This window comes from Ylistrum balloti, unplaced genomic scaffold (genome assembly GCF_031769215.1).
Source record: "Ylistrum balloti isolate Yb309-2 unplaced genomic scaffold, AGI_CSIRO_Ybal_v1 Utg371386, whole genome shotgun sequence".
Classification (NCBI taxonomy): Eukaryota; Metazoa; Mollusca; class Bivalvia; order Pectinida; family Pectinidae; genus Ylistrum; species Ylistrum balloti.
The window spans coordinates 58,045-82,147 of NW_026782730.1; the positions used below are offsets into that span (position 1 = coordinate 58,045).

General features: G+C 36.9%; 1 protein-coding gene across 2 annotated transcripts; it reads right to left on the reverse strand.

Annotated features, from left to right (window-relative positions):
- Positions 1-1,764: 1,764 nt before the first annotated feature.
- LOC132562279 (tetraspanin-4-like) lies at positions 1,765-20,966 on the reverse strand. Of its 2 annotated transcripts, XM_060227019.1 has the most exons (8): positions 20,912-20,966; positions 11,535-11,648; positions 10,711-10,902; positions 10,400-10,474; positions 9,212-9,328; positions 6,618-6,758; positions 6,337-6,420; positions 1,765-5,422 (listed from the first exon to the last, which is right to left on the reverse strand). In XM_060227019.1, the coding sequence occupies exons 2-8, from the start codon at positions 11,607-11,609 to the stop codon at positions 5,360-5,362; spliced, it is 747 nt and encodes a 248-aa protein (XP_060083002.1). In that variant the 5' UTR covers positions 11,610-11,648; positions 20,912-20,966; the 3' UTR covers positions 1,765-5,359. The 2 variants fall into 2 exon arrangements, with proteins under 2 accessions (XP_060083002.1, XP_060083003.1); XM_060227020.1 differs by lacking the exon at positions 6,337-6,420.
- Positions 20,967-24,103: the final 3,137 nt, after the last annotated feature.

Here is a 24,103-nt window from a genome sequence, read left to right on the forward strand (position 1 = left end):
GGGACAATTAGGCATACTGGGATGGAGGGCTTTCAAGTTACTTTAAATGATAGACCTTGACCCACCTTAAGGACCTTTAAGATCAAAGGCATAAAAATCATGAAACCACTTCTCAGTAATTTAAGAGTCACCCAAAGTCAAGAACCATGTTGAGGTAGAGCTATCAAGTTTGTTCAAATGAATAACTAACAACGAAGAAATAAAAATTTGCAAACAACATGCTTAGGGTTTAGATTTTCTAACAACAACATTGCTGGGTTGAAGAGCAGTCAAGTGTTCAAATGACCTACTCACTTTCCGGACAGAGGAAACTTTTTTTCTCTCTCTTTAAAATCAGAAGACCCAGAGTTGTTACTTGGAAAGAAGGGCATCAAGTTTTTTTTAAAAAAAAAAGTTATCTGAACATATCCAGGGATGAGAATGCAGTTCTATGAAAAAATCTGAAAGGTTGGCTGGGGGAAACGTCGTTAAAACATCTTTTGGTAAGGATTACCTCCCTTTGACCCTGTATGGTGGCGGTCTACCAATTTCGACTGAACGATACGATCAAATCGACAATCCCCATTTGATTAAATTTTCGGAAGCCGTGAAGCAGGATATCATTTCTAACCTAACAGAGATGAAGATTCAACATATTTAATAATACAGCAGATAAGTAGGTCCATCTGACACTGAACCCCAAGATAACTCCCCCCCCCCCCCCCCCCCCTCCACCCCCCTCAAATTTCTCACCGGATTTACATTGATCTCAAGATCGATCTATGGAGCATCAAAAAAAGCGGAAATCCGCCAATCGGCGGAAAATTCTCATAGGTGCATATCCTACTAACATAATTCCCTCTTCTTGAGCTTGAATACATGTGAATGAAACAGGTTCACTGAACCTCTTCTTTATTACTGATTTCAAAAAGAAATTACTATTGCATATCACTCTCATTTGCTTTAAGAGAAAGTTCTGTAAATGTTTCAAATCTCTGGATGTTTGGTACCTTTTAATTCACAACTGATTTGCTCACCTGGTTTTACTTTAACCATGCTAGAGAATTGAAAAGATTTATATTTATTTTTCCCATTGGACCCTGCACCTCTGCCCGCAAGAGAGCTGACATCCACTGTTTACAGAAAATTGACATCCAAAGATACTTCAGACAAATTTGAGAAAGAATCTTGGCATTCCTACAGAAGGAGAAGTATTTCAAAGAATTTATATTATTTCACCTATTGGACATGCTCCAGGATGCAGACATCAACTGTTTATACAAAATGGATTTCTCTTCACCCAAGGATGCTGCAGACCAAATTGGGACAATCCTGGCATTCCCACAAAAGAATTATTTTAAATAATTTGTTCTATTTCCTCTTACTCTTCCTTCCCCGAGACCTGCTGTTTATATAGAATTTATTTCTCTTCACTAAAGGATGCTTCAGACCAATTTTTGACAGGAACATTACTATGGAAGAGGAATTTTAAAGAATTTGCAAAATTTCTCTGTTGTGGCCATGACCCAGAGGGCCTTAAGATCCACTGTTTATACAAAACTTATTTCTCTTCTCCAAAGGATGCTTCAGACAAATTTGGACAGAAACTTATAATTCCTATGCTGTAGATTAATGGGAAAAAAGATGATTTGCAAAATATAGAAATGCATGAAAAATTGTAAAAATGTAACTACTTTGTACATATAGTATTCAGACTGAATCCAATAAGTTGCCATACTTGTATGTAGCAGCACATTGTGCAGGAACAAAATACTAGACTTTAAATATGAAAAAACAACACTTTATTGCAAAGTACATAAGACAAAGTATAATGTCATTTACAGTGTATTGATGATAAAGCAAGCATTGGAGGAAAAATCGTGAGAAAATACTTCTAGAGAAAAATCAATCTTAGAATTGTTTCTTAATGTCTTAAATCTGCAAAGAAGTATACCAATTTATCACACTTTTTTGGTGGAAACCGGTTTATTTCTGAAAGATTTCTCATAGTTTTTGCTTTATTGAGACATCACAATTCTGACACCAAATCCAAACCAGAGGTGTCTGAGCACTTGACATGTATTTTGATACATCTGATGTCGAGTCAAGTTTTTATCACATAATTGTTATACAGTAAATTAACCCCAAAGCATGTCATATTTCTGCATGTAATATACTACATCTTTAGTGTAAACTTGTTTAACTGAAACTTTTCTGAGTTATACGACAAGTCTTTCATTTCATGTGATAATTGTACTTAACATGTTCTGGATGTTTTAACTTTTGCTCGTCCAAGCTCACAAAAACTTCTAAAAAGCCTTTCACAATATCTATAAAATGAATAGCCAATAAGATCCTACTATATTTAACAAATTCAATGTTATATTATTACTTACAGCACATTGGCACATTGTAGCATCAATTCAACAACCATTATATTTTAGATTGATAATTCGGAACCACACCAGTACACTACACCAACAGACAACATGTCAACAAAATGGCCAAGCAATGTAGTCATTTTAAATATTAATCATTACATGTATGAAAAGGTTATCCGCCATGGTCCTTGATGAGCTCTGGAGCAGTAAACTGGACCAATCAAATGGTCAATATCTATCCTTCTTCAAGACCCTTGTATATAGTGTCGAATACAGCCTCTGTCACCAAGCGGACAGGTTGGTGTGGCTTGTATATAATGTTAAATACGGTCTCTGTCACCAAGCAGACAGGTTGGTGTGGCTTGTATATAGTGTTAAATACGGCCTCTGTCACCAAGCTGATGGGTCGGTGTGGCTTGTATATAATGTTAAATACGGTCTCTGTCACCAAGCAGACAGGTTGGTGTGGCTTGTATATAGTGTTAAATACGGCCTCTGTCACCAAGCTGATGGGTCGGTGTGGCTTGTATATAGTGTTAAATACAGTCTCTGTCACCAAGCTGATGGGTCGGTGTGGCTTGTATATAATGTTAAATACGGCCTCTGTCACCAAGCGGACAGGTTGGTGTGGCTTGTATATAATGTTAAATACGGCCTCTGTCACCAAGCGGACAGGTTGGTGTGGCTTGTATATAGTGTTAAATACGGCCTCTGTCACCAAGCTGATGGGTCGGTGTGGCTTGTATATAGTGTTAAATACGGCCTCTGTCACCAAGCTTAGGGGTCAGTGAGGCCTGTATATAGTGTTAAATACGGTCTCTGTCACCAAGCTGATCAGTCGCTGTGGCTTGTATATGGTGTTAAATACGGTCTCTGTCACCAAGCTGATGGGTTGGTGTGGCTTGTATATAGTGTTAAATACGGCCTCTGTCACCAAGCTTAGCGTCGGTGTGGCTTGTATATGGTGTTAAATGCGGTCTCTGTCACCAAGCTGATGGGTCGGTGTGGCTTGTATATAGTGTTAAATACGGTCTCTGTCACCAAGCTAAGAGAACATGCTTGTTTGGATGGATTGGTAGAGCTGGCAACCTGAGTTTGATTTATGGTCTTGGCTCTCCAAAGTAATGTATTTCTCCATGTTCATTCACACAGGAAAGGGAATTTTCAGACAGAAATGGAAAGAACTTTGAGGGATATTTCCACATTTATGGACAATAGAATATAAATGTAATTACAAAATTTACACTGCAGCAGTAAACTTCTGCATACTGACAAAAAGAATGTACAAGTTTACAGTAAACTTCTGCATACTGACAAAAAGAATGTACAAGTTTACAGTAAACTTCTGCATACTGACAAAAAGAATGTACAAGTTTACAGTTAACTTCAAACTTCAGCTCACTGACATAAAAATATTTAAAGTAAAGTTCAGCTCACTGGCATAAAAACATGTACAAGTTTACAGTAAACTTCAGCTCACTGACAAAAAAACATGTTAAAGTTTACTGTAAACTTCAGCTCACTGACATAAAATTGTGTACAAGTTTACAGAAAACTTCAGCTCACTGACATAAAAACATGTTAAAGTTTACAGAAAACTTCAGCTCACTGACATAAAAACATGTTAAAGTTTACTGTAAACTTCAGCTCACTGACATAAAAACATGTTAAATTTTACAGAAAACTTCAGCTCACTGACATAAAAATGTGTACAAGTTTACTGTAAACTTCAGCTCACTGACAAAAAACATGTACAAGTTTACAGAAAACTTCAGCTCACTGACATAAAAATGTGTACAAGTTTACAGTAAACTTCAGCTCACTGACAAAAAACATGTACAAGTTTACAGTAAACTTCAGCTCACTGACATAGAAACATGTTAAAGTTTACTGTAAACTTCAGCTCATTGACATAAAAATGTGTACAAGTTTACAGTAAACTTCAGCTCACTGACAAAAAAGCATGTACAAGTTTACAGAAAACTTCAGCTCACTGACATAAAAATGTCTACAAGTTTACTGTAAACTTCAGCTCACTGACATAAAATTGTCTACAAGTTTACAGAAAACTTCAGCTCACTGACATAAAATTGTGTACAAGTTTACAGAAAACTTCAGCTCACTGACATAAAAATGTGTACAACTTTACTGTAAACTTCAGCTCACTGACATAAAATTGTGTACAAGTTTACAGTAAACTTCAGCTCACTGACATAAAATTGTGTACAAGTTTACAGAAAACTTCAGCTCACTGACATAAAATTGTGTACAAGTTTACAGAAAACTTCAGCTCACTGACATAAAATTGTGTACAAGTTTACAGAAAACTTCAGCTCACTGACTTATAAAACTTGTATAGGTATGTATGTGGACCCAAAGCTTTCTACAAATGGTAATATTATACAGATATATAATAAAACAAAATGTTGTTTTGCCATTAAAAATCAGCGGGCAACTCGTAAACATTAACATGATAATGGATTCCATTCCACAATATGATGACATTATGAAGGTAAGATTGACTGTCAGAGTTTGAGATCTTGAATGTCATTTTTTCTATGGTGTTTCTGTTTGATGTGATAACATACATAATCATATCTCGTTTCTAGTTAACTGAGTTTAATTAGACAGAGTGGTGATCAACACTTTTAACAATACACACTCTCTAATCACATGACTATACAGCTAGATAAAACACAGGTCTTAACTCGATCACATAATACCGCTCAATCAACACCTGTTCCCAAAGGAATCGGTTCCGATGAAATCACTCTAACAATCTCAAATTACTAATAAGCACAATTAATTACACTGATGTTGGGGGTGGGGGGACATTCCTCCACGGAGATTCTCCAAGCATAAGCCCTCCTCTCTGTATCGTTATCTGTCTCAGCAACACAGGTCTCACAGATTCATTTCTTATTAGAGATCATTAGGAGATGGGTGATCTTTAGATATTCATACCATGTTTGTATCTTTCTGGAGATAATTGTACCTCCCTACAGATATTCGTCCTTTCTCAGGCAACAAAACAATGCCACAGCTGCTACCATTGCTGAAATCTGTCAAAAACAACATTAAATTTTCCTTCAAGTTTATTCTCAATGTTTCAGAAAATCAAGATACCAATCCAATGTTAAAGTGAATACTGATTTTAAATAATTATAACTAGAACTGTTTGCAAACACCTGAAAATACAAAGAATTTATAACGGACCATGGGTGAAAAACGTCTTATCTTCTAATATTGGGCGCCTTTACATTCCAACCATTATCACTGATATAGGATCAACACATCAACATAAAGAGGTGAAATTATTTGTACTACCACAACTAGAAGTGTCACCATCCCCAGCACCAGTAAACTTACCTGTACTACCCCGACTAGAAGTGTCACCATCCCCAGCACCAGTAAACTTACCTGTACTACCCCGACTAGAAGTGTCACCATCCCCAGCACCAGTAAACTTACCTGTACTACCCCGACTAGAAGTGTCACCATCCCCAGCACCAGTAAACTTACCTGTACTACCCCGACTAGAGGTGTCACCATCCCCAGCACCAGTAAACTTACCTGTACTACCCCGACTAGAGGTGTCACCATCCCCAGCACCAGTAAACTTACCTGTACTACCCCGACTAGAGGTGTCACCATCCCCAGCACCAGTAAACTTACCTGTACTACCCCGACTACAGGTGTCACCATCCCCAGCACCAGTAAACTTACCTGTACTACCCCAACTAGAAGTGTCACCATCCCCAGCACCAGTAAACTTACCTGTACTACCCCGACTACAGGTGTCACCATCCCCAGCACCAGTAAACTTACCTGTACTACCCCGACTAGAAGTGTCACCATCCCCAGCACCAGTAAACTTACCTGTACTACCCCGACTAGAAGTGTCACCATCCCCAGCACCAGTAAACTTACCTGTCCCAACTAGAAGTGTCACCATCCCCAGCACCAGTAAACTTACCTGTACTACCCCGACTAGAAGTGCCACGATACCTAGCACATACATATTTTGCAGGAACCAATACTCAATCTCCTTCAAACATCCCTAAAGAAAAATAAATCACCATTCAGTTATTTTATAGATGAAAACATTTTCTTATATAAGTCCACAGAGTATGTGACATATGTAGTCCAGTTCTAGTATATATACACACATTCTGATATATATGTTCTACATGGACATTACCAAATATGGTGAGAAAACTTTAAGTGACCAAAGTATGAATATTATCGATGACTCACTCGTTTGTAAAAGCGAAGGTTGGTGGATTTGCCACAGTTCTCTCCCTTGTATATACAACAAGAAGATGGGATGGACTCTCCTTTGGACAGGTTCCCAATGGTGTACCAGTCAGTGTAATTGTTCATACCACAACACTGGAGCTGGGAAAATATCACATCTACTTACTATTTCATAGATATTTAATGAATAAATACACCAGATTAAATGAGCTAAAATCAGATATCAACAAGGCATTACAAATGATACAAATCCCCTCACTACAATTTAAAATGAAGTTGTGTTACAATGAATAGTAATGATGACCTTAACATTTACCCTGGCATGCTGAAACAAAGGAAGTTCTACCATATTGGAACTGAAATCCAGAATGGCGTCTCTTCCTGAGCACCCCCTTAAACTAAAGTTAGGTATGACGTCATTACTCACTGAATTATCATCCTTGACACTAATCGTCTCCCCTGTTCTACCCTCCTATGTTACTCGACTGACCGCTTGGTGTTGACAATGTCATTGATTTTTTTGGCTAGGGTAGAATATATATTTTTACTGACAGGTTGGTTTTAATGACATCGTTGATTTTTTTGGCTAGGGTAGAATATATATTTTGACTGACAGGTTGGTTTTAATGACATCGTTGATTTTTTTGGCTAGGGTAGAATATATATTTTGACTGACAGGTTGGTTTTAATGACATCGTTGATTTTTTTGGCTAGGGTAGAATATGTATTTTGACTGACAGGTTGGTTTTAATGACATCGTTGATTTTTTTGGCTATGGTAGAGTATATATTTTGACTGACAGGTTGGTTTTGATGTCAGTAAATTTTCAGCTGTACTGTGGTGTGTATACATCCTTTCTTTTACAGCGGAATATGACTTATATGGTGTGTTTGGGCATATATTGTTGGTATTTTGCATGCAAGAAAATAATTGTTACACTTTTTATGAAGAAATATTACTTTTTTACTGACAAAAAAAACATAATATTATTACATATCTTCAAATTATCACATTTTCTATTTACTAAATTTACATTTTTCACTTACACAATTACATTTTTATTTAATTGTAATTATTAATGTAATGATGACAAAAAAAAAAATCAAACTTTTCCTGCTATTCTAGGGCAATTGCTGCTGTTGTTTGCTGCTGTTTTTGCTGCTGTTGTTTGCTGCTGTTTTTGCTGCTGTTGTTTGCTGCTGTTTTTGCTGCTGTTGTTTGCTGCTGTTTTGCTGCTGGTATGAGTTTTTGATGTTTTTATTGACAAAATTTTAGCACTTTACAATTCTTACTTCCAAAATATTACAGGTTTGCATTTTATACTGACAATAGCATTTTGTTTTTTGACATACAAAAATATTAACATATTACATTTCTTATTTGCAAAACTTAACTTTTCATTCTAATGATGGCTACTTGTCACCCAGGTTGTTTACAATTGTCAGGAAAATGTAAAGAACCCATATCAAACAGGGTATCATCGATGACAAAGCCACTCATTGTTGACCGCTGCATTTTTAAGGTCTTATAGACCTTTTTTTTCTTTGATTTTGGTTTTTGACACAGCTATTGCCCTTTACCTTATTGACCACTTATTAGACTTTGAACAAAACTATCTACAAGATAACTGTTTGCATTGAAATCTTTTCTAGTATTTAAGTCAGATATTGCCATCCCTTTCTCTGTGTACCAAATAAAATATACAGTACTGACCACACACTAGAGTGTTGAGTTGCTGTATTCGAATAGGGTTATATGTCCACTTTATACACTGTTTGTTTAAAAAGTTAACGAAAGCATCATAAAAGGGAGGTAATCCAAACAGATCATAATGCCCTCCACTTCTTTCTTTCTCTATGTATATGGCAATGCAGTGTTGACCTTGTTTCATATCTTGGTTGGTATTGCAGACTAACAAACACAGCAATGTTAATGCATGAGCCGAAAACTAAATGACATAGCAACTATTCCAAGATGGCAGGACTTCCTTTGCAACCCCCCTAGGACTAGTTACACTTACATCATGTTGTATGGTGTCTATCATAGCTAGGACGCCTTCCTGGTGTGTCTACCCTAGGACTAGTTACACTTACATCATGTTGTATGGTGTCTATTATAGCTAGGACGCCTCCTGGTGTGTCTACCCTAGGACTTACATCATGTTGTATGGTGTCTATCATAGCTAGGACGCCTTCCTGGTGTGTCTACCCTAGGACTAGTTACACTTACATCATGTTGTATGGTGTCTATCATAGCTAGGACGCCTTCCTGGTGTGTCTACCCTAGGACTAGTTACACTTACATCATGTTGTATGGTGTCTATCATAGCTAGGACGCCTTCCTGGTGTGTCTACCCTAGGACTAGTTACACTTACATCATGTTGTATGGTGTCTATCATAGCTAGGACGCCTTCCTGGTGTGTCTACCCTAGGACTAGTTACACTTACATCATGTTGTATGGTGTCTATCATAGCTAGGACGCCTTCCTGGTGTGTCTACCCTAGGACTAGTTACACTTACATCATGTTGTATGGTGTCTATCATAGCTAGGACGCCTTCCTGGTGTGTCTACCCTAGGACTAGTTACACTTACATCATGTTGTATGGTGTCTATCATAGCTAGGACGCCTTCCTGGTGTGTCTTCTCAATCCTTGGACTTGTCACATGTTCTATGCTGTATGTCAATTCCTGCTCAGCTGTTGAACGAATCTGTGAATTAGAACAAATAAAATTGAATTAATTGTGTGAAGGGACTAGATTGTTAGATTTCCTTATTTTTTGATGCGTATGAATTCAGGCAAGCTTTGTGATACTTAAATTAGACTATTCACAAAATTACAGCACTTTTTGAAAAAAAATGATAAACGTCATCAGCTTCAAACTACCATTGGTCAACAGTCTCTTGTGTCTAATGCCATTCTCGGTTTTAATCAAAGATAGTATAATTCACCATATGACCTTTTGGAACCTCGTTTTAATCCCTCACTTTGTTATGGTTCCTTAATTTCTTCCATATCTGGCATGTGCAAGACATTGTGTACACTCTCTGAATGATAATGATATGAATTAGTGTTGGGTTTCCTATTTCATCTTAATTTTTTTACTTTTTCAATATATATTTCAATTTCTACCCAAATCAGACTCAATGAAACTACTAAATGCGATCTGTTACATTTAACATTGCCAGTGCGTATGAATACAAATATTAGGTAAGGGGAGAAAACTCCCCAACTTCTGCTAAACTGGCAATATACCACAGGTATGAGATTTAAAAACATCAAAATAAAAATTTAAAAACTATTGAAAACTATTAATAAAATTATAAAAAAAGAATTGTGTATTTAACATTTAATAACTGTAAGTTTACGTTTCAAAAGATGTGAAGCGACTGAAGCCTGATATTTCTTGTTCTCTGCTTTGGTGCCTGTAAAAAAATGGCCGACACCACTTCGTTTGCGAACCGGCAGTCTTTGTTGCACAGTATTATTTAAATTTCATTAAAGTTGAAATATAAGGATTGAATTGTGCTTATGTCGATTTCATGGGATGAAAATTTAATCCTTAAATGATTATGCAAACTTTTACCAGATAATTAAATGTTATAACCCATTTTATCAGTTGTGAAATGAAAATTTAACTTTTTAATCCCTTTGAATGGTATTCCTTTTACACAAGTTGAGAATGGTTCATATCACATGATTTGATTAGTACAATGACTTGCTATTCATTAACAGATCATTCTTAATTGATTGTGGTATACAAGTATTTATCTTTACTTACCTGGTGTTTGTTGGAGAAACCCAGAACAGTTATGGCCACCTCTAGTCCAAATATCACGAACACAAAGACAAAATACTGCAACATGCAAAAAGACAAAATACTGCAGCATACAGGAGCTAAATTTGAGTCCAAACTAAGTGCTAGATTTAGTCAATTTTCTACTTATACAAAATCTATATTTATGCTACAAAGTATTGATGGAACTTATTGTAAAAGTTCTGACTTGAACACATACATAAAAAGGAAATATTTCTGAACTAAAAATCTAAGCTCACTAATCAGAATGCTGTACCTGTGTAACATCTACTTACGGCTACAAGCATACATTGATTTTCTACCAGAGCACCACAACAACCACAAAAGCCGACAATAAGAATGATGGCTCCCACTGCGATGCACAATGCTGATGCACTCAGGAAACTATGACTAGGCAGGATGGCTATATATGGACCTTTATTGACCTGTATCCAGATGCCTACAGCCAACACGCCACAGCCAAGTAACTAAAAAGGATGCAAATAACATATGAGCATTATTATATAATGATACATACATTGTATAACACAGTGTTATTTAACCTAAGTGTATCTACAACTAGAGAGTTCAGAACATCTGGAGAAAAATTGCTGCTGGATATGAAAAATAGTTTCTTCAGTGTTCCTTTTTAAATCACTTGGTCTGAAGGACCAGTGAGTCTGTGCCATGGCACCTTGACTCTCCCATACCCAGTAGCCGGAGACCCTCTAGATCTGTTCATACAAAATTCAGTACCCTTTACCAAAGGGTGATTCAAACCAATTTTTTTTCTGAAATGCTATATTTCCTCTGTAGGGCCCGCCCCAGTGATCAGAGACCCGCTGTTTATGCAAAATTAATTTCCGTTCACCGAAGGATACTCCAGACCAAATTTGAGCAAAATTCAATCATTCCTACAGAAGGCCTATTTTAAAGAATTTGCTCTATGTTTGCTATTGAGTCCTGCCCCTTATACCCCATAGGGCCAAGACCTACCACTTATACAAATTTGTGTCTCTTTACCCCCAAGGATGCTTCTGACCAAATTTTAGAAAAAAAATTGACAGACTGACGGATAGATGCTACAATTATAAATTCACTTGGTCCTTTGCTTACATACCCATATAAGGACATTGAAGAAGAAGAAAATGTATTTAACCACAGTAAACATAGATCCATCCTTCCTCCTCCTCATCTTGTTAGTTCTCTCTCCCTGTTAACTGTGTATCATCACCTAGAACAACATACAGTGAATATAATAAAATAATAGGTACAATCACATACAATATTTCATACTGACATCTTTAAAGCAACCACACAAATCATAAATAGCAGCCCTGCATAAAATATTTTGTTAGTGTGTGTAAGTGTATAGATCCGTAAACAGTTGGGGTGGACAAGTGGAACAGTGGTAATGCACTCGCCTTTCATCTACGGGCTCAGGGATCGATTCTTGAAACAGACGTGAAAAGGTACAGGGTCAACTAACTGTAGTTTTCCCTGGGTACCACAGTAAAATAATAACCCTACACTCCAGGACAACAAGAGTGATTAGTATAAATGCCATGACTTGTATCACAATTCTTGCAAAATAAATAATGTTTACATAAAAAAAAATACCCAGAAACATGGGCCTATGACACATAAGGGAGATCTAGCACATTAACTAGGCACCAATGAATGACTGAATTCATTGTATTAAAATGTCCAATCTGACATCTGGCTTTGAGGATGGGATTTGTCACTCGTATTATCACCTCAATAATGTGATGAATGTCTACACAGCTAGATGTGTAAACAGTCTGATGTCTACACAGCCGGACATCTACAGGGCAAACCGTGTAAATAGCCTGATGCCTACAGAGTCAGACATGTAAACAGTCTGATGTAAACAGTCTGATGTCTACTGAGTCAGACATGTAAACAGTCTGATGTCTAAAGAGTCGGACATGTAAACAGTCTGATGTCTACTGAATCAGACATGTAAACAGTCTGATGTCTACAGAGCCAGACATGCAAACAGCCTAATGTCTACAGAGTCAGACATGTAAACAGTCTGATGTCTACTGAGTCAGACATGTAAACAGTCTGATGTCTAAAGAGTCAGACATGTAAACAGTCTGATGTCTACAGAGTCAGACATGTAAACAGTCTGATGTCTACTGAATCAGACATGTAAACAGTCTGATGTCTACTGAATCAGACATGTAAACAATCTGATGTCTACAGAGTCAGACATGTAAACAGTCTGATGTCTACTGAGTCAGACATGTAAACAGTCTGATGTCTACTGAGTCAGACATGTAAACAGTCTGATGTCTACAGAGTCAGACATGTAAACAGTCTAATGTCTACAGAGTCAGACGTGTAAACAATCTGATGGCTACAGAGTCAGACATGTAAACAGTCTGATGTCTACAGAGTCAGACATGTAAACAGTCTGATGTCTACAGAGTCAGACATGTAAACAGTCTGATGTCTACAGAGTCAGACATGTAAACAGTCTGATGTCTACAGAGTCAGCCATGTAAACAGTCTGATGTCTACTGAGTCAGACATGTAAACAGTCTGATGTCTACAGAGTCAGACGTGTAAACAATCTGATGTCTACAGAGTCAGACATGTAAACAGTCTGATGTCTACAAAGTCAGACATGTAGTCAGACATGTAAACAGTCTGAGACATGTACAAAAGTCTGATGTCTACAGAGTCAGACATGTCAGCCTAATGTCTACAAAGTCAGACATGTGAACAGTCTGTCTACAGAGTCAGACATGTAAACAGTCTGATGTCTACAAAGTCAGACATGTGAACAGTCTGATGTCTACAGAGTCAGACATGTAAACAGTCTGATGTCTACTGAATCAGACATGTAAACAGTCTGATGTCTACTGAGTCAGACATGTAAACAGTCTGATGTCTACTGAGTCAGACATGTAAACAGTCTGATGTCTACTGAGTCAGACATGTAAACAGTCTGATGTCTACAGAGTCAGACATGTAAACAGTCTGATGTCTACAGAGTCAGACATGTAAACAGTCTGATGTCTACAGAGTCAGAGATGCAGAGTCAGACATGTAAACAGTCTGATGACTACTGAGTCAGACATGTAAACAGTCTGATGTCTACAGAGTCAGCCATGTAAACAGTCTGATGTCTACTGAGTCAGACATGTAAACAGTCTGATGTCTACAGAGTCAGACATGTAAACAGTCTGATGTCTACAGAGTCAGACATGTAAACAGTCTGATGTCTTCTGAGTCAGACATGTAAACAGTCTGATGTCTACAGAGTCAGACATGTAAACAGTCTGATGTCTACTGAGTCAGACATGTAAACAGTCTGATGTCTACAGAGTCAGACATGTAAACAGTCTGACGTCTACTGAGTCAGACATGTAAACAGTCTGATGTCTACTGAGTCAGACATGTAAACAGTCTGATGTCTACTGAGTCAGACATGTAAACAGTCTGATGTCTACAGAGTCAGATCAGACATGTAAACAGTCTGATGTCTAGAGTCAGACATGTAAACAGTCTGATGTCTAATAAGTCAGACATGTAAACAGTCTGTCTACAGAGTCAGACATGTAAACAGTTTGATCTCTACAGAGTAAGACATGTAAACAGTCTGATGTATAAAGAGTCAGACATGTAAACAGTCTAATGTCTAAAGAGTCGGACATGTAAACAGTCTGATGTCTACAGAGTCAGACATGTAAACAGTCTGATCTCTACAGAGTAAGACATGTAAACAGTCTGATGTCTACTGAGTCAGACATGTAAACAGTCTGATGTCTACAGAGTCAGACATGTAAACAGTCTGATGTCTACAGAGTCAGACATGTAAACAGTCTGATGTCTACAGAGTCAGACATGTAAACAGTCTGATGTCTACTGAGTCAGACATGTAAACAGTCTGATGTCTAAAGAGTCAGACATGTAAACAGTCTGATGGCTACAGAGTCGGACATGTAAACAGCCTGATGTCTACAGAGTCAGACATGTCAACAGTCTGATGTCTACAGAGTCAGACATGTAAACAGTCTGATGTCTACAGAGTCAGACATGTAAACAGTCTGATGTCTACAGAGTCAGACATGTAAACAGTCTGATGTCTACAGAGTCAGACATGTAAACAGTCTGATGTCTACAGAGTCAGACATGTAAACAGTCTGATGTCTACTTAGTCAGTCTACAGAGTCAGACATGTAAACAGTCTGAGTCAGACATGTAAACAGAGTCAGACATGTAAACAGTCTGATGTCTGAGTCACACATGTAAACAGTCTGATGTCAGACATGTAAACAGTCTGATGTCTACAGAGTCAGACATGTAAACAGTCTGATGTCTACAGAGTCAGACAGTCTACAGAGTCAGACATGTAAACAGTCTGATGTCTACAGAGTCAGACATGTAAACAGTCTGATGTCTACAGAGTCAGACATGTAAACAGTCTGATGTCTACAGAGTCAGACATGTAAACAGTCTGATGTCTACAGAGTCAGACATGTAAACAGTCTGATGTCAGACATGTAAACAGTCTGATGTCTTCAGACATGTCAACAGTCTGATGTCTACAGAGTCAGACATGTAAACAGTCTGATGTCTACTGAGTCAGACATGTAAACAGTCTGATGTCTACAGAGTCGGACATGTAAACAGTCTGATGTCTACAGAGTCAGACATGTAAACAGTCTGATGTCATGTAAACAGTCTGATGTCTACAGAGTCAGACATGTAAACAGTCTGATGTCTACAGAGTCAGACATGTAAACAGTCTGATGTCTAATAAGTCAGACATGTAAACAGTCTGTCTACAGAGTCAGACATGTAAACAGTTTGATCTCTACAGAGTAAGACATGTAAACAGTCTGATTTCTAAATAGTCGGACATGTAAACAGTCTTATGTCTACAGAGTCAGACATGTAAACAGTCTGATGTCTACAGAGTCAGACATGTAAACAGTCTGATGTCTAATAAGTCAGACATGTAAACAGTCAGATGGCTACAGAGTCGGACATGAAAACAGACTGATGTCTACAGAGTCAGACATGTCAACAGTCTGATGTCTACAGAGTCAGACATGTAAACACTGATGTCTCAGAGTGACATGTAAACAATCTGATGTCTACAGAGTCAGACATGTAAACAGTCTAATGTCTACAGAGTCAGACATGTAAACAGTCTGATGTCTACTGAGTCAGACATGTAAACAGTCTGATGTCTACAGAGTCAGACATGCAAACAGTCTGATGGCTACAGAGTCAGACATGTAAACAGTCTGATGTCTACAGAGTCAGACATGTAAACAGTCTGATGTCTACTGAGTCAGACATGTAAACAGTCTGATGTCTAACTGTAAACAGTCTGATGTCTACAGAGTCAGACATGTAAACAGTCTGATGTCTACAGAGTCAGACATGTAAACAGAGTCAGACATGTAAACAGTCTGATGTCTACATGTAAACAGTCTGATGTATTCATATGTCTACAGAGTCAGACATGTAAACAGTCTGATGTCTAATAAGTCAGACATGTAAACAGTCTGTCTACAGAGTCAGACATGTAAACAGTCTGATGTCTACAGAGTCAGACATGTAAACAGTCTGATGTCTACAGAGTCAGACATGTAAACAGTCTGATGTCTACAGAGTCAGACATGTAAACAGTCTGATGTCTACAGAGTCAGACAAGTAAACAGTCTGATGTCTACAGAGTCAGACATGTAAACAGTCTGATGTCTACAGAGTCAGACATGTAAACAGTCTGATGTCTACAGAGTCAGACATGTAAACAGTCTGATGTCTACAGAGTCAGACATGTAAACAGTCTGATGTCTAATAAGTCAGACATGTAAACAGTCTGTCTACAGAGTCAGACATGTAAACAGTCTGATGTCTACAGAGTCAGACATGTAAACAGTCTGATGTCTACTGAGTCAGACATGTAAACAGTCTGATGTCTACTGAGTCAGACATGTAAACAGTCTGATGTCTACTGAGTCAGACATGTAAACAGTCTGATGTCTACAGAGTCAGACATGTAAACAGTCTGATGTCTACAGAGTCAGACATGTAAACAGTCTGATGTCTACAGAGTCAGACATGTAAACAGTCTGATGTCTACAAAGTCAGACATGTGAACAGTCTGATGTCTACATGTGAGTCAGACATGTAAACAGTCTGATGTCTACAGAGTCAGACATGTAAACAGTCTGATGTCTACTGATGTCAGACATGTAAACAGTCTGATGTCTACAGAGTCAGACATGTAAACAGTCTGATGTCTCAGACATGTAAACAGTCAGACAGTCAGACATGTAAACAGTCTGATGTCTTCATAGTCAGACATGTAAACAGTCTGAAGTCAGACATGTAAACAGTCTGTCTACAGAGTCAGACTTGTAAACAGTTTGATCTCTACAGAGTAAGACATGTAAACAGTCTAATGTCTACAGAGTCAGAAGTGTAAACAGTCTGATGGCTACAGAGTCAGACATGTAAACAGTCTGATGTCTACAGAGTCAGATATGTAAACAGTTCGATGTCTACAGAGTAAGACATGTAAACAGTCTGATGTCTACAGAGTCAGACATGTAAACAGTCTGATGTCTACTGAGTCAGACATGTAAACAGTCTGATGTCTACAGAGTCGGACATGTAAACAGTCTGATGTCTACAGAGTCAGACATGTAAACAGTCTGATGTCTACAGAGTCAGACATGTAAACAGTCTGATGTCTACAGAGTCAGACATGAAAACAGTCTGATGTCTACAGAGTCAGACATGTAAACAGTCTGATGTCTACAGAGTCAGACATGTAAACAGTCTAATGGCTACAGAGTCAGACATGTAAACAGTCTGATGTCTACAGAGTCAGACATGTAAACAGTCTGATGTCTACTGAGTCAGACATGTAAACAGTCTGATGTCTAAAGAGTCGGACATGTAAACAGTCTGATGTCTACAGAGTCAGAGATTTAACAGCCTAATGTCTACAAAGTCAGACATGTAAACAGTTTGATGTCTTCATAGTCAGACATGTAAACAGTCTGATGTCTACTGAATCAGACATGTAAACAGTCTGATGTCTACTGAATCAGACATGTAAACAATCTGATGTCTACTGAGTCAGACATGTAAACAGTCTGATGTCTACAGAGTCAGACATGCAAACAGTCATGCAAACAGTCTGATGGCTACAGAGTCAGATATGTAAACAGTTCGATGTCTACAGAGTAAGACATGTAAACAGTCTGATGTCTACAGAGTCAGACATGTAAACAGTCTGATGTATAAAGAGTCAGACATGTAAACAGTCTGATGTCTACAGAGTCACACGTGTAAACAGTCTGTCTACAGAGTCAGACATGTAAACAGTCTGATGTCTACAGAGTCAGAGATGTAAACAGCCTACATGTAAACAGTCTGAAGTCTACATAGACATGTAAACAGTCTGATGTCTACTGAGTCAGACATGTAAACAGTCTGATGTCTACTGAGTCAGACATGTAAACAGTCTGATGTCTACTGAGTCAGACATGTAAACAGTCTGATGTCTACAGAGTCAGACATGTAAACAGTCTGATGTCTACTGAGTCAGACATGTAAACAGTCTGATGTCTGAGTCAGACATGTAAACAGTCTGATGTCTACAAAGTCAGACATGTGAACAGTCTGTCTACAGAGTCAGACATGTAAACAGTCTGATGTCTACTGAGTCAGACATGTAAACAGTCTGATGTCTAAAGAGTCGGACATGTAAACAGTCTGATGTCTACAGAGTCAGAGATTTAACAGCCTAATGTCTACAAAGTCAGACATGTAAACAGTTTGATGTCTTCATAGTCAGACATGTAAACAGTCTGATGTCTACTGAATCAGACATGTAAACAGTCTGATGTCTACTGAATCAGACATGTAAACAATCTGATGTCTACTGAGTCAGACATGTAAACAGTCTGATGTCTACAGAGTCAGACATGTAAACAGTCTGATGGCTACAGAGTCAGACATGTAAACAGTCTGATGTCTACTGAGTCAGACATGTAAACAGTCTGATGTCTAAAGAGTCGGACATGTAAACAGTCTGATGTCTACAGAGTCAGACATGTAAACAGTCTGATGTCTACAGAGTCAGACATGTAAACAGTCTGATGGCTACAGAGTCAGACATGTAAACAGTCTGATGTCTACAGAGTCAGACATGTAAACAGTCTGATGTCTAAAGAGTCAGACATGTAAACAGTCTGATGGCTACAGAGTCAGACATGTAAACAGTCTGATGTCTACTGAATCAGACATGTAAACAGTCTGATGTCTACTGAGTCAGACATGCAATCAGCCTAATGTCTTCTGAGTCAGACATGTAAACAGTCTGATGTCTACAAAGTCAGACATGTGAACAGTCTGATGTCTACAGAGTCAGACATGTAAACAGTCTGATGTCTACAGAGTCAGAGATTTAACAGTCTGATGTCTACAAAGTCAGACATGTGAACAGTCTGTCTACAGAGTCAGACATGTAAACAGTCTGATGTCTACTGAGTCAGACATGTAAACAGTCTGATGTCTACAGAGTCAGACATGTAAACAGTCTGATGTCTACTGAGTCAGACATGTAAACAGTCTGATGTCTACTGAGTCAGACATGTAAACAGTCTGATGTCTACAAAGTCAGACATGTAAACAGTCTGATGTCTACAGAGTCAGACATGTAAACAGTCTGATGTCTACAGAGTCAGACATGCAAACAGCCTTATGTCTACAGAGTCAGACATGTAAACAGTCTGATGTCTACAGATTCACACGTGTAAACAGTCTGAAGTCTACATAGTCAGACATGCAAACAGCCTAATGTCTACAGAGTCAGACATGTAAACAGCCTGATGTCTACAGAGTATGAGATGTAAACAGTCTGATGTCTACTGAGTCAGACATGTAAACAGTCTGATGTCTACTGAGTCAGACATGCAAACAGACTAATGTCTACAGAGTCAGACATGTAAACAGTCTGATGTCTTCTGAGTCAGACATGTAAACAGTCTGATGTCTAAAGAGTCGGACATGTAAACAGTCTGATGTCTACAGAGTCAGACGTGTAAACAGTCTGATGTCTACAAATTCAGACATGTGAACAGTCTGATGTCTACAGAGTCAGACGTGTAAACAGTCTAATGTCTATAGAGTCAGACATGTAAACAGTCTGATGTCTACACAGTCGGATGTGTAAACAGTCTGATGTCTACAGAGTCAGACATGTAAACAGCCTGATGTCTACAGAGTATGAGATGTAAACAGTCTGATGTCTACAGAGTCAGACATGTAAACATCCTAATGTCTACAAAGTCAGACATGTAAACAGTCTGATGTCTACAGAGTCAGACATGAAAACAATCTAATGTCTACAGAGTCAGACATGTAATGAATCTGACGTCTAAAGAGTCAGACGTGTAAATAGTCTGATGTCTACAGAGTTAGACATGTAAACAGTCTGATGTCTACAGGGTCAGACGTGTAAACAGTCTGATGTCTACAGAGTCAGACATGTAAACAGTCTGATGTCTACACAGTCTTAGTCACCATCATCAACAACTTGTCCACAAGATGTTGGTCCGACCACTTGTGTTTATCTTAGTATCTTTCCATTGCTTAGGCTTTTGAAATTCTGGTTTTGTTTTACATCAAACCTTGCTGCAATTATTATAACATTCATTACAATTATTTAGATAACAATAAATTAAAATTAATGATTTCTTGACGAATCCCATTGATAAAATACTGCTGTCTGGAAAAGGAATTAAAATAAATTTGCTTGCATCTAGCGACAAGGATCATGAATAAATCCAATCCATTTTAAGGATATCTAGTTAACAGGCTAGAATTCCCTCATGCACCCCAGGTCCATAAACCTTTGTTAGTGTGTTAGGTGTTAGTATATACAATGACTACTGTAGAATGGATTTTGCAAGGAATGAATGACAGCAAGCTTTTAGCAGGTTGGGCCTTAATATAAATCAAACATATCAACATATCATTTAATCTACTGTTTATCGCTATAATATTATAGAAATTTAGAATAGAGAAAAAATCGCTAATCGAGCCAGACTGATAAATTGCTGCGTCACTACTTTATAATATTGTCGATTGCGAAGACGTGTTTAGAAAAAAAAACTCGCAAGATTTAGTTCAAAAATGTTCCTGAAATGTTATTTTAAGGTACAATATAAAAGTAAAGCATCACTATCATGGTATATAGATGTACTGCTGTAGGCCCTAAATTGCGTGGGGGAAAGAATTAACATGACAGATTAATGAGCCTATAAATTGCCTGTTTATATTCAAAACGTTACACCTTATTTCAATTTAGAAGCAAGACGTGGTAAATATTTAACACCCAAATACATCTCATGTGAATCAAAAGCAAAACACTTTCACAAATCTGACACATGGAATAAACTAATTACGGACACCTCATTAATAAATACACCATACCTCCCTTTCTGTTATATTTTCATTGCAGAGGAGGAAAACACCCTTACAACCGGAAGTGCGAATCAGTGTTAATCAGACGTTTGTTGGGTTGGGAGAATTAAGTACGCCGTACCCAACCCCTGTCCCGTATTCCATACTTAGAAATTAAGAAATAACTAATATCTCTAAAATTGAAAATCTAATATATCTCAAACTTAAATCGTCGATTTCTTTAATTCTTTAAGCGATTTAAACTCATGTACTTACTGTTCCTATTATATATTTCATTTTTAATTAAAATATATAATGTGCATTAAATACAATGTCGATAAACCAACACCACGCTCACTATTTATTGTATTGAAGAGTCACTGGTTTTGGGGTCAAGGCCGGGACCGGGTGCGACGTACGCACAAAAATTCACCACCTGCACCGTCTATCGCCTATGACCAGTGTCATAAAATATAATCTGTATTTTGGCGAGGGTGGAGAAAGACAAAAGTGGCGAGCCTCTGCCAACTTTTCTTATGAGGGAGAAAAAGATGACTGGCCACGATACCTTGCGACATTTTTCACAAAGGAAAAATTAATTAATGGATATTTAATAAATACAACTAAATAACTTTAAATTGATTAAGTGCATGCTTTGCTATAACTATTTTTTTTTTCACAAGTAAGGATCAAGTTGGAATTTTTCATTTAAATTCTCAGTATTCATTGAACTCACACAATATAGCCGATAATAAGAGTTATGATTATCTGTCTTGTTGTTACTAAGGATATTGATTTCCAAATATGATGCTTCTGAAAGAATTTATTTCATTGAAATATGGAAAAGATAATATCAATCATCTTATGAAATTTTAAGCTGTCATTTCATTAAAATGTTAAGAGAAAGATTAGAAAAAGGTAAATGAAATACATTCCTCCATAAAATTCAAAGTGTTTTAATCTAGGTCTAATTGTCCATAATATTTGTTTTTTTGTATCTACTGGGATCTATTTATTTAGAAAACTGTAGCTAGTGTTTAACCATTTTCATAATTTTTTGGTGAGAACCAAACATGCTTGACATTGTAGTTCAGTTTTAGTTCGTTTCAGTGTGTGAAATATTTTTTGGACAGATTATTTACCCATGATGCCAACTTAGCAGTTCTTTTTAAGGATTGACATGATTAAATCATAGATATTTAATGAGGAATGCTTGCACATTGTTGCATCATAAAGATTGTTTTTCAAACCATTTTCTGGTTTAATTTCAATCAATCAAGTTTATTTCCTTAAGTTATACAACTTATCGGTAACATATAATAACACACATGATAATGTATATAATACATAGTACAAACACGGGAACAACATCATACGCACTATTTAGACACAAACAGTCAGTTATATTTTTTCATTGTTATTTTCATTAATACCTGATGATGAGACATACTGACAACCCAACTACATCTACATCATTATATCATCGTCATCCAACTACATCATCAATCATCATCATCACTATAATATCAACATCATCATCATCATCATACACATCATTATCATCATCATCATCATACACATCATCATCATCATCATCATCATATACATCATCATTATCATCATCTTCATCATCATACATATCATCACCATCATCATCATTATCATCATCATCATACAAATCATCATCATCATCATACAAATCATCATCATCATCATCATCATCATCATCATCATCATACAAATCATACAAATCATCATCATCATCATACAAATCATCATCATCATCATCATCATCATCATCATCATCATCATACAAATCATCATCATCATCATCATCATCATTATCATCATCATACAAATCATCATCATCATCATACACATCATCATCATCATCATCATCATCATACAAATCATCATCATCATCATCATCATACAAATCATCATCATCATCATCATCATCATCATCATCATCATACACATCATCATCATCATACAAATCATCATCATCATCATCATACACATCATCATCATCATCATCATCATACAAATCATCATCATCATACACATCATCATCATCATCATCATCATACAAATCATCATCATCATCATCATCATCATACAAATCATCATCATCATCATCATCATACACATCATCATCATCATACACATCATCATCATCATCATCATACAAATCATCATCATCATCATCATCATCATCATACACATCATCATCATCATCATCATCATACAAATCATCATCATCATCATCATCATCATTATCATCATCATACAAATCATCATCATCATCATACACATCATCATCATCATCATCATACAAATCATCATCATCATCATCATCATACAAATCATCATCATCATCATCATCATCATCATCATCATACACATCATCATCATCATACACATCATCATCATCATCATCATACAAATCATCATCATCATACACATCATCATCATCATCATCATCATACAAATCATCATCATCATCATCATCATACAAATCATCATCATCATCATCATCATCATCATCATCATCATACACATCATCATCATCATACAAATCATCATCATCATCATCATACACATCATCATCATCATCATCATCATACAAATCATCATCATCATACACATCATCATCATCATCATCATCATACAAATCATCATCATCATCATCATACAAATCATCATCATCATCATCATACAAATCATCATCATCATCATCATCATACACATCATCATCATCATACACATCATCATCATCATCATCATACAAATCATCATCATCATCATCATCATCATCATACACATCATCATCATCATCATCATCATACAAATCATCATCATCATCATCATCATCATTATCATCATCATACAAATCATCATCATCATCATACACATCATCATCATCATCATCATACAAATCATCATCATCATCATCATCATACAAATCATCATCATCATCATCATCATCATCATCATCATACACATCATCATCATCATACACATCATCATCATCATCATCATACAAATCATCATCATCATACACATCATCATCATCATCATCATCATACAAATCATCATCATCATCATCATCATCATCATACACATCATCATCATACAAATCATCATCATCATACACATCATCATCATCATACACATCATCATCATCATCATCATCATACAAATCATCATCATCATCATCAT